General features: G+C 38.9%; 1 protein-coding gene across 2 annotated transcripts in view; it reads left to right on the top strand.

The window, feature by feature from the left end:
* The window catches only part of POF1B (POF1B actin binding protein), a 105,443-nt gene that overhangs the window by 29,802 nt on the left and 62,624 nt on the right, over positions 1 to 13,017 (top strand). For both annotated transcript variants that reach the window (XM_045995770.1, XM_045995771.1), the window contains one exon: positions 1,899 to 2,000. In XM_045995770.1, the coding sequence (XP_045851726.1) occupies positions 1,899 to 2,000 (102 nt within the window). The remainder of the gene's footprint in view (positions 1 to 1,898; positions 2,001 to 13,017) is intronic.

The following is a 13,017-nucleotide window of genomic DNA, read 5'->3' as shown; positions in this document are numbered from 1 at the left end:
TATAGCTTTGGATTTAAAAGCGTCTTTCATTCTCAACAACCAATGTTTTCATCCAGTTGTTTTAAGAGTTTTTACAATACCAGACGACAAAAACGTTAGCATGTTTTGATTTTGAAATGGTCTTAAACACATTAACTAGTAGCAGGTTTGGTCAATCCCCTTCTGTACTGTTCCCCTGTATTATAAAAACAAATGAATGCAATTAATCTTTGTAGCAAAACAACCATAACTCTCCCCATACAAATAAACTCATATGAAAACTGAAAGGATAGGAAATATAGTAATATTCCATTTATTTTATTTTTAAAGATTTTGTTAATTTGACAGAGAGAGACACAGCGAGAGAGGGGGACACAGGCAGGGGGAGTGAGTGAGGGAGAAGCAGGCTTCCCATCCAGCAGTGAGCCCGATGCGGGGCTCAATCCCAGGACCCTGGGATCATGACATGAGCCGAAGGCAGATGCTTAAGGACAGAGCCACCCAGGATCCCCTGCATTTGTTTTAAACTATTGATCTGGGGTGCTTGGGTGGCTCAGTGGGTTAAAGCCTCTGCCTTCGGCTCAGGTCATGATCTCAAGGTCCTGGGATCCGGCTCTCTGCTCGGCAGGGAGCCTGCTTCCTCCTCTCTCTCTGCCTGGCTCTCTGACTACTTGTGATCTCTCTCTCTCTCTCTGTCAAATAAATAAATAAAAATATTTAAACTATTGATCTGATTCTTATTAGTCCTTCCCTGATTTCTTTCAAATATTAGACATGTCACCAGCCTTTATTTCATTGGCTGATATCTTTTAAGCACTTGGATAATCCTGCATTAACTTAGTTGATGGTATGGGGATACCTTGGCACTTAATGACTCTACTCTGTTTTCAGTATTCAAGACACATGTTGTACAGACAGCCTTAGCTTGGTTATAATCACAAGTAAGAATTGTACACTCCAAGGGCACCAAAGCTAAGTTCCAGGAAAAAAAAATCTTTAATATAGTTTTACCTAAATCACAGCTCAGTGATGAATTGTTTATTTTACATATCTCCAATAATACTTTTCCAAAGAACGAAACCTGCCAGTGAACTCAATTTAAATGAAGTTGACCTAATGCTTGTCTATCTCAGAGGAAACTCACTGTATCTTACCTTAAGAACAGGAAAAAGTCTTTTCTGTTCCCTGGAAGTTTTTTTTTTAAGATTTATTTATTTATTTGACAGAGATCAAAAGTAGGCAGAGAGGCAGGCAGAGAGAGAGGAGGAAGCAGGCTCCCTGCTGAGCAGAGAGCCCATGCGGGGCTTGATCCCAGGACCCTGGGATCATGACCTGAGCTGAAGGCAGAGGCTTTAACCCACTAAGCCGCCCAGGCGCCCCCTCTGGAAGTTTTTGTATGACATTTGGGTTGTCTGTTTGAGACTTTATTTTATTTTATTTATTTTTTATATGTTATTTTTTTTCCCATTTTATTTATTTTGTCAGCGTAACAGTATTCATTGTTTTTGCACAACACCCAGTGCTCCATGCAAAACATGCCCTCCCTATTACCCACCACCTGTTCCCCCAACCTCCCACCCCTGACCCTTCAAAACCCTCAGGTTGTTTTTCAGAGTCCATAGTCTCAGAGGAACCTTAACTTAAGCAAATATCTAGTTTTTAATAAACTCTGAGTTAGCACACTAGGAAAATAGAATGACAGCCCAATAAAGTTTTGAAAGATGTAAAGAAATAGTAACAAAGATAGCCTGTTTTCTTAAACAGAGTAATCTGGGTCTCTCCTACTACCTTCTACTAGGCCTAACAAAGTGTTTCAGGGGAAATTGGAAGGGGCTGAGAAAGATATTTTTCCTTTTTTAAAAAATAAAGTCTCTTATGGTTCGCCTAAGACAAAAACATAATCATTATTGTCTTTATAGGAACCATTTTCTCCATTCCTAAGAGGAGGCCATTTCTTCCCGGGAAACAATGTTATTTATGAAAAAACAATAAGAAAAGTAGAGAAGCTAAATACGGATCAGGTATGTAAAATTTGTTTTAAAGTTTATTAAGTGTATACTTTTGAATTACCAGCATTTTAATAGAGTGAAAGTGACAATCAATTGTCAAGTGCCCATCAAGGCCTCTATGAGTCACAATAATAACTTATTATGTCTACAGTCCTTCATATCATCCTTAACACTTTCATATTCATTCTATCCATGTGAAGTATTATTGTCCCTGTTTTACTGAAGGGCAAACTAAAGTAAAAATGTGTCAAGTCGGGCGCCTGGGTGGCTCAGTGGGTTAAAGCCTCTGCCTTCGGCTCAGGTCATGATCCCAGGGTCCTGGGATCGAGTCCCACATCGGGCTCTCTGCTCAATGTGGGGCCTGCTTCCCCTCTCTCTCTCTCTGCCTGAATCTCTGCCTACTTGTGATCTCTGTCTGTCAAATGAATAAATAAAATCTTTAAAAAAAATGTATCAAGTCACATACAAAATTAATGGCAGAAACTGAATATAATACAAATGTCCCAATGCTTTGTATGTCTCTTTTGAAATGGTCTCACAAAAATTATAATTTGAAATATTATAACTTTGTCTAAATTGTGGAATTCGAGAAGCAAAACAGAGGAGCATAGGGAAAGGGGGGAAAAGACAAAGAAACAAACCATGAGAGACTCTTAACTATAGAGAACAAACTGAAGATGGATGGAGGGGAGGTGGGCAGGGGATAGACTAAGTGGGTGATGGTCATTAAGGAGAGAATTTGCTGTGGTGAGCAGTGGGTGTTATATGTAAGTGATGAATGACTAAATTCTACTCCTGAAACCAATGTTGTACTACATGTTAACTAGATAGGATTTAAATAAAAACTTGAAAAAATGCAAAAGAATATATCAAGGGAATTTTTAAGTGAACACTATGTATGAACAGATATGTACAATACTCTATTCTGTAAAAGTGTAGTAAACTGTAGTTCAAGTCACATTTTTTTCTTTTTCAGGGTTAGGACTCAGATCTTTTTTGTTGTTGTTGTTTGTTTTTTTCTTTTTTTTTAACTAATTAATTAATTTTTTTTTCGGCAAAACACTATTCATTGTTTTTGCACAACATCCAGTGCTCCATGCAATACGTGTCCTCCCTACTACCCACCACCTGGTTCCCCCAACCTCCCACCCCCCCCCTTCAAAACCCTCAGGTTGTTTTTCAGAGTCCATAGTCTTTTATGGTTCGCCTCCCCTTCCAATTTCCCTCAACTTCCTTCTCCTCTCCATCTCCCAATGTCCTCCATGTCATTTGTTATGCTCCACAAATAAGTGAAACCATATGATACTTGACTCTCTCTGCTTGACTTATTTCACTCAGCATAATCACTTCCAGTCCCATCCATGTTGCTACAAAAGTTGGGTATTCATCCTTTCTTTTTTTTTTTTTATAAACATATAATGTATTTTTATCCCCAGGGGTACAGGTCTGTGAATCACTAGGTTTACACACGTCACAGCTCTCATGATAGCTCATACCCTCCCCAATGTCCATAAGCCCCTCCCCCTCTCCCAACCCCACCTCCCCCCAGCAACTCCCAGTATGTTTTGTGAGATTAAGAGTCATTTATGGTTTGTTTCCCTCCCAATCCCATCTTGTTTCATTTATTCTTCTCCTATCCCCTTAACCCCCCATGTTGCATCTCCATATCCTCATATCAGGGAGATCATATGATAGTTGTTTTTCTCTGATTGATTTATTTCACTAAGCATGATACCCTCAGGTTCCATCCACGTCATTGCAAATGGCAAGATTTCATTTCTTTTGATGGCTGCATAGTATTCCATTGTGTATATATACCACACCTTCTTTATCCATTCATCTGTTGATGGACATCTAGGTTCTTTCCATAGTTTGGCTATTGTAGACATTGCTGCTATAAACTTTCGGGTACATGTGCCCCTTTGGATCACTACGTTTGTATCTTTAGGGTAAATACCCAGTAGTGCAATTGCTGGGTCATAGGGTAGTTCTATTTTCATCATTTTGAGGAACCTCCATGCTGTTTTCCAGAGTGGTTGCACCAGCTTGCATTCCCACCAACAGTGGAGGAGGGTTCCCCTTTCTCCACATCCTCGCCAGCATCTGTCATTTCCTGACTTGTTAATTTTAGCCATTCTGACTGGTGTGAGGTGATATCTCATTGTGGTTTTGATTTGTATTTCCCTGATGCCGAGTGACGTGGAGCACTTTTTCATGTGTCTGTTGGCCATCTGGATTTCTTCTTTGCAGAAATGTCTTTTCATGTCCTCTGCCCATTTCTTGATTGGTTTGTTTGTTCTTTGGGTGTTGAGTTTGCTAAATTCCTTATAGATTTTGTATACTAGCACTTTATCTGATATGTAGTTTGCAAATATCTTCTCCCATTCTGTCACTTGTCTTTTGGTTTTGTTAACTGTTTCCTTTGCTGTGCAAAAGCTTTTGATCTTGATGAAATCCCAGTAGTTCATTTTTGCCCTTGCTTCCCTTGCCTTTGGCGATGTTCCTAGGAAGATGTTGCTGTGGCTGAGGTGGAAGAGGTTGCTGCCTGCGTTCCCCTCAAGGATTTTGATGGATTCCTTTCTCACATTGAGGTCCTTCATCCATTTTGAGTCTATTTTCGTGTGTGGTGTAAGGAAGTGGTCCAATTTCATTTTTCTGCAGGTGGCTGTCCAGTTTTCCCAGCACCATTTATTGAAGAGGCTGTCTTTTTTCCATTGGACATTCTTTCCTGCTTTGTCGAAGATTAGTTGACCATAGAGTTGAGGGTCTATTTCTGGGCTCTCTATTCTGTTCAATTGATCTATGTGTCTGTTTTTGTGCCAGTACCATGCTGTCTTGATGATGACAGCTTTGTAATAGAGCTTGAAGTCCGGAATTGTGATGCCACCAACGTTGGCTTTCTTTTTCAATATTCCTTTGATTTTTTTAGGTCTTTTCTGGTTCCATGTAAGTTTTAGGATTATTTGTTCCATTTTTTGAAAAAAGTGGATGGTATTTTGATAGGGATTGCATTAAATGTGTAGATTGATTTAGGTAGCATACACATTTTCACAATATTTATTCTTCCAATCCAGGAGCATGGAACATTTTTCCATTTCTTTGTGTCTTCCTCAATTTCTTTCATGAGTACTTTATAGTTTTCTGCATATAGATTCTTAGCCTCTTTGGTTAGTTTTATTCCTAGGTATCTTATAGTTTTGGGTGCAATTGTAAATGGGATTGACTCCTTAATTTCTCTTTCTTCTGTCTTGTTGTTGGTGTACAGAAATGCAACTGATTTCTGTGCATTGATTTTATATCCCGACACTTTACTGAATTCCTGTACAAGTTCTAGCAGTTTTGGAGTAGAATCTTTTGGGTTTTCCACGTATAGTATCATATCATCTGTGAAGAGTGATAGTTTGACTTCTTCTTTGCCGATTTGGATGCCTTTAATTTCTTTTTGTTGTCTGATTGCTGAGGCTAGGACTTCTAGTACTATGTTGAATAGCAGTGGTGATAATGGACATCCCTGCCGTGTTCCTGACCTTAACGGAAAAGCTTTCAGTTTTTCTCCATTGAGAATGATATTTGCGGTGGGTTTTTCATAGATGGCTTTGATAATATTGAGGTATATGCCCTCTATCCCTACACTTTGAAGAGTTTTGATCAGGAAGGGATGTTGTACTTTGTCAAATTCTTTTTCAGCATCTATTGAGAGTATCATAAGGTTCTTGTTCTTTCTTTTATTAATGTGTTCTGTCACATTGATTGATTTGTGGATGTTGAACCAACCCTGCAGCCCTGGAAAAAATCCCACTTGGTCGTGCTGAATAATCCTTTTAATGTACTGTTGAATCCTATTGGCTAGTATTTTGGTGAGAATTTTTGCATCTGTGTTCATCAAGGATATTTGTCTGTAGTTCTCTTTTTTGGTGGGATACTTGTCTGGTTTTGGGATCAAGGTGATGCTGGCCTCATAAAATGAGTTTGGAAGTTTTCCTTCCATTTCTATTTTTTGGAACAGTTTCAGGAGAATAGGAATGAGTTCTTCTTTAAATGTTTGGTAGAATTCCCCTGGGAAGCCGTCTGGCCCTGGGCTTTTGTTTGTTTGGAGATTTTTGATGACTGTTTCAATCTCCTTACTGGTTATGGGCCTGTTCAGGTTTTCTATTTCTTCCTGGTTCAGTTGTGGGAGTTTATATGTCTCTAGGAATGCATCCATTTCTTCCAGATTGTCAAATTTTTTGGCGTAGTGTTACTCATAGTATGTTCTTATAATTGTCTGTATTTCTTTGGTGTTAGTTGTGATCTTTCCTCTTTCATTCATGATTTTATTTATTTGGGTCCTTTCTCTTTTCTTTTTGATGAGTCTGGCCAGGGCTTTATCAATCTTATTGATTCTTTCAAAGAACCAGCTCCTAGTTTCATTGATTTTTTTCTATTGCCTTTGGTTTCTATTTCATTGATTTCTGCTCTGATCTTTATGATTTCTCCTGCTGGGTTTAGGGTTTCTTTCTTGTTCTTTCTCCAGCTCCTTTATGTGTAAGGTTAGGTTGTGTACTTGAGACCTTTCTTGTTTCTTGAGAAAGGCTTGTACCGCTATATATTTTCCTCTCAGGACTGCCTTTGCTGTGTCCCACAGATTTTGAACCATTGTGTTTTCATTATCATTTGTTTCCATGATTTTTTTTTCAATTCTTCTTTAATTTCCTGATTGACCCATTCATTCTTTAGAAGGATGCTGTTTAGTCTCCATGTATTTGGGTTTTTTCCAGCTTTCCTCTTGTGATTGAGTTCTAGCTTCAGAGCATTGTTGTCTGAACATATGCAGGGAATGATCCCAATGTTTTGATACTGGTTGAAACCTGATTTGTGACCCAGGATGTGATCTATTTTGGAGAATGTTCCATGTGCACTAGAGAAGAATGTGTATTCTGTTGCTTTGGGATGAAATGTTCTGAATACATCTGTGATGTCCATCTGGTACAGTGTGTCATTTAAGGCCTTTATTTCCTTGTTGATCTTTTGCTTGGATGATCTCTCCATTTCCGTGAGGGGAGTGTTCAAGTCCCCTACTATTATTGTATTATTATTGATGTGTTTCTGTGATTTTGTTATTAATTGGTTTATATAGTTGGCTGCTCCCATGTTAGGGGCATAGATATTTAAACTTGTTAGATCTTCTTGTTGGACAGACCCTTGAGTATGATATAGTGTCCTTCCTCATCTCTTATTATAGTCTTTGGCTTAAAATCTTATTGATCTGATATAAGGATTGCCACCCCAGCTTTCTTCTGATGCCCATTAGCATGGTAAATTGTTTTCCACCCCCTCACTTTAAATCTGGAGGTGTCTTCGCATCTAAAATGAGTTTCTTGTAGGCAACATATAGATGGGTTTTGTTTTTTTATCCATTCTGATACCCTGTGTCTTTTGATTGGGGCATTTAGCCCATTAACATTCAGGGTTACTATTGAGAGATATGAATTTAGTGCCATTATTAGTCTGTAAGGTGACTGTTACTGTATATTGTCTCTGTACCTTTCTGATCTACTACTTTTAGGCTCTCTCTTTGCTTAGAGGACCCCTTTCAATATTTCCTGTAGAGCTGGTTTGGTGTTTGCAAATTCTTTCAGTTGTTGTTTGTCCTGGATGCTTTTTTTCTCTCCTTCTATTTTCAATGATAGCCTAGCTGGATAGAGTATTCTTGGCTGCATGTTTTTCTCATTTAGTGCTCTGAATATATCATGCCCATTCTTTCTGGCCTGCCAGGTCTCTGTGGATAAGTCTGCTGCCAATCTAATATTTTTACCATTGTATGTTACAGACTTCTTTTCCCGGGCTGCTTTCAGGAGTTTCTCTTTGTCACAGAGACTTGTAAATTTTTCTATTAGGTGACGGGGTGTGGACCTATTCTTGTTGACTTTGAGGGGGGTTCTCTGCACCTCCTTGATTTTGATGCTTGTTCCCTTTGCCATATTAGGGAAATTCTCTCCAATAATTCTCTCCAATAGACCTTCTGCTCCCCTCTCTCTTTCTTCTTCTTCTGGAATCCCAATTATTCTAATGTTGTTTTGTCTTATGGTGTCACTTATCTCTTGAATTCTCCCCCTCGTGTTCCCGTAGCTGTTTGTCCGTCTTTTGCTCGGCTTCTTTATTCTCTGTCATTTGGTCTTCTATATCACTAATTCTTTTTTCTGCCTCATTTGTCCTAGCAGTGAGAGCCTCCATTTTTGATTGAACCTCATTAATAGCTTTTTTGATTTCTACTTGGTTAGATTTTAGTTCTTTAATTTCTCCAGAAAGGGCTTTTATATCTCCAGAGAGGGTTTCTCTAATATCTTCCATGCCTTTTTCGAGCCTGGCTAGAACATTCAGAATCGCCATTCTGAACTCTTGATCTGACGTATTACCGAAGTCTGTGTTGATTAGGTCCCTAGCCTTCAGCACTGCCTCTTGTTCTTTTATTTGTGGTGATTTTTTCCGCCTTGTCATTTTGTCCAGATAAGAGGATATGAAGGATCAAATAAAATACTAAACGGGTGGCAAAGACCCCAGAAAAATATGCTGTAACCAAATCAGAAGAGACCCCAAATTGTGGGGGGGAGAAAGGGGATAAAAAGAGGTTCAGAAAAAAACAGAAAAAAATTTAAAAAATAAAACAAATAAAGAAAAAATATAACAAAGAATATATATATATATATATTAGATAAACTAGTCAAAAAACGTTAAAAAAGAAAAGGGTAAATGTTTTTAAAAATTTAGCAGAAGAAGAAAAAAGAAAGAAAAAAAATTGAACAAAAAAATTGAATTAACCACAAGAGTAAAGAATCATGGGGAGAAAGCCATGAGTTCCGTGCTTTGCTTCCTCCTCCTCTGGAATTCCGCTGCTGTCCTAGGTATTGAACCTGCTTTCCTTGATAGATGAACTTCGTCCTGGCTGGATATTTTGTTGATCCTCTGGGGGAGGGGCCTGTTGTAGTGACTCTCAAGTGTCTTTGCCTGAAGCAGAATTGCACCACCCTTACCGGGGCCGGACTAAATAATCGGCTCGGGTTCGCTTTTGGAAGCTTCTGTTCCCTGAATGCTTTCCCTAGAGTTCTGGAGGACTCCTCCTCCAGCCCGGAGGAGCCGAGAGCCTGAGGCCCTACTCCTCAGTGTGCCCCCAGAGGACAGCGCCCAATCACTCCCGTATCCCCAGCCTCCAGCTGCGCTCCGAGCTCACCCAGCCCGCGACCAGTTCAAGGTATCCCCGAGCTGAGAGTTCAGTCCTTGGCTCTGTCTCTGTAGCCGGCTTCTTGGTTCTAACCCCTGCGAGCTCTGTGCCACTCCGACACCCCCGATCCTTCTGTGACCCTGTGGGACCTGGGGCCACGCTGACCCCGCGTAGGCTTCACCCCGGTTTAGCCTCTGGAGCAATGTCCCTCAGTGGAACAGACTTTTTAAAATCCTGATTTTGTGCTCCGTTGCTCTGCCACTTGCCGGGAGCCAGCCCCTGCCCCCGCGGTCTATCTTCCCGTCGTTTTAGATTCACTTCTCCGCCAGTCCTACCTTTCAGAAAGTGGCTGATTTTCTGTTTCTAGAATTGCTGTTCTTCTCTTCGATCTCCCGTTGGATTTGTAGGTGTTTGCAATGTTTATATAAGCTATTGAGCTGATCTCCTGCTACCTGATGTAGTCTTAGCCTGCTACTTCTCCGCCATCTTAGGATCTGTCCAGGACTCCTCAAGTCACATTTTTAAAAATTTCATTAATTCAGCTTGGAGACCAAGTACAACATTCAGAACTGTAGCAGAGCAATGGTAATTCCATAGCATGTAAAGATACTAGACGTACAAGCAGGGTTGTTACTGTAGCCAGCAGAAGTTTCACATTGATCTTATAAGTGGATACAAACATATCCAGCCCAGACAGAGTCTAGGACTTGTCTTTTGGACATACTTGAAATGGGACAGTGTGTTAGTTTCTTAGGACTGCTGTAACAAAGTATCACATTCTGGGAGATGGAGTGGAGAAAGAAGTTGAGGGAAATTGGAAGGGGAGGCGAACCATAAGAGACTATGGACTCTGAAAAACAACCTGAGGGTCTTGAAGGGGCGGGGGTGGGAGGTTGGGGGAACCAGGAGGTGGGTAATAGGGAGGGCACGTATTGCATGGAAAACTGGGTGTTGTGCAAAAACAATGAATACTGTTATGCTGAAAAAAATTAATTAATTAATTTAAAAACCCCACAAATTTATTGTCTCACAGGTCTGGAGGTCAGAAGTATGAAATCATGGTGTTGTCAGGGTCATGCTCCCTTTGAAGCCTTTAGGGAAGGAGCTCTTCTATGCCTATCTCCTAATTTCTTGTGGTCTCAGGTGTTACTTGGTTTGTAGATGCGTAACTTTAATCCTTTATCTTCACATGGGATCCTTCCTGTGTGTCTTCATATCATCTTCTCTCTGTTCAAGTCTGTCTCTGTGTCCAAATTTTCCCTTTTTATGACAATACCAGTCATATTTGATAAGGACCCATTCTAATTACCTCATTTTAATGTCTTACTTCTATAAAAGCCTTGTTTCAAGGGGAAAAAAAAGGAGCAGCCCCAGTTTCTAAACAAGGTCACTTTCTGAGGTACTAAGGATTAGGACTTTAACATTTGCATTTTGTTGGGGAGACAAAATTTAACCTATAACAGGCAGTTAAATAATATCAAATGAATTTTATCACAAAATCATTTTTATCATATGCAAAAGAAACATTACAATATGTTAAATTCTTTTAAATTTTCTTGGAATAAGAACATATTTTTATGAGTATTTATGGGCAGTTGTTATCAGATTCATAGTAACTAATACATTATTAATTATTTGATGCTTTTTAAAAATAAAAATAGTGTAAACTCTCAGAATAAAATAAATCCAGACCTTTAAGACTCTGATCTACTTAGAAAGTTGGATATATTAGAAGGTTTGTTATGGTATGTATTGAACACATATCTTTCAGAAGAACAACAGAATATTTCTGGACATTATGATTCCAAATAGAAAAATTTTATCAAATATGTCAGTTCTTTAAGGGGGCACTTTCCTCAAGCTATCAAATTATAACATCTGTCCTTTATCCAACTAGACTAAGAAAACAATAAATCTGACACATTTTAAAAAGTAAGAAATTTTTGAGACACATCATTTCATGCTCCTTTTAATTTCTTGTCTCAAAAAGGATAAATACTGGGGCGCCTGGGTGGCTCAGTGGATTAAGCCGCTGCCTTCGGGTCGGGTCATGATCTCAGGGTCCTGGGATCAAGCCCCGCATCGGGCTCTCTGCTCCACAGGGAGCCTGCTTCCTCCTCTCTCTCTGCCTGCCTCTCTGCCTGCTTGTGATCTCTCTCTCCGTCAAATAAATAAATAAAATCTTTAAAAAAAAAAAAAAAAGGATAAATACTTTTCTGAATCTTGGTTCCTAGAAGAAAATGCTGAATATCCTGTACATTCTCATTGCTATACACATGGAACAGTTAAAGAAGAATTCCTTTGAAAGAACAATACAGTTACTTACTATTAATTTGAATATTTACCTTTTTACATACACTTTTTTTATTAGTGACTTAAATGATTTGGGAGTTTGGGGACTGCCATGAGAGACTACCCAGAGTAAAAGGAACCACGCATATGGAACAAACTACAATTGCCTTGACCTAGTTGAGTTTCCTCAGTGATAGAGATGCAGTAGGACAAGCTGGAAAGCTGGAGTCTTGATGAAATAATTAATGTTACATAAGACTAGTTCAAATAGGACTAGCTCTTAGGAGATAAAACCTGCCCAAAACATAGGTCTTTGTCATGGAAGGGTGGTAAATTGGTGCCAGTTGCAAGATAATTATGTAGTTCATATGAACTGTACTCTGTATATTTTTTTCTATCAAAGAAGACATGGAGAAGCAACATGGGGGGGGTAGGGGGATAGGAGAAGAATAAATGAAACAAGATGGGATTGGGAGGGGGACAAACCATAAATGACTCTTAATCTCACAAAACAAACTGGGGGTTGCTGGAGGGAGGTGGGATTGGGAGAGGAAGAGCGGGCTATGGACATTGGGGAGGGGAGGCGAACCATAAGAGACTATGGACTCTGAAAAACAACCTGAGGGTTTTGAAGGGTCAGGGGTGGGAGGTTGGGGGAACAGGTGGTGGGTAATGGGGAGGGCACGTTTTGCATGGAGCACTGGGTGTTGTGAAAAAAGAATGAATACTGTTACGCTGAAAAAATAAATAAAATGGAAAAAAAAAAAAGAATTATGTATATTCCATAACATAAAAAAAAAGACAAAATATATGATTATTCAGAAATGTTTGATTTTTATACATTAAAAATCTACCTTGTGGTACACTTCAAAAATATGAGTAATGTATGAATATTATGCTTTAGAACAATAATTTTAGTAATCAGGTATGATAATTGAAACAGAAAATCTGCTAAGACTTCAGTGATACTAATGAGTGGTTCAGAGGCCAGATAGACTGAGCAAAACCACAAGACACCCCAGATAGACTGTCAGCATTCTATTTAAGAGTCAACTGATATATTAATAAAGAAAGATGATTGAGAAATGAGTTTTGTTTTGTTCATTGTCCTATGCTGATATGTCCTTCAAAGTTAGGAGTAACTTGCATTAATTTTTTTTCAGGAAGAATTCTATTGCAGTAGTGTACAAGTTCCCCACTGGGTGAAGGTTTTCTTAGCCCATCATTCTGACTTTATTCTAATCCAGTGTATGAGGGTATTTTGTAACATAAAAGAACAGATAATACATTCACCCCTATAATTTGTACCAAAATAAATGGCTGATAGTACACAGTCTGACTTCTAAACTGTACCGATCTTAGTGTTAGCATATAAAGTGCGTCGTATTTGAAAAGATCCTGGAGAAAATGATTCTATGAACAGATTCTATGACCTTTATTATCAATTGTTACTAAGGTGGTTTCTATTTGTAAAATATGTTTCTTCATATATTTTTCTTACAAAATAATTTTGTACACATAAGATAATTTGTATACATG

This window comes from Meles meles, chromosome X (assembly GCF_922984935.1).
Source record: "Meles meles chromosome X, mMelMel3.1 paternal haplotype, whole genome shotgun sequence".
NCBI lineage: Eukaryota > Metazoa > Chordata > Mammalia > Carnivora > Mustelidae > Meles > Meles meles.
This window is presented reverse-complemented; position numbering and strand designations above follow the sequence as displayed.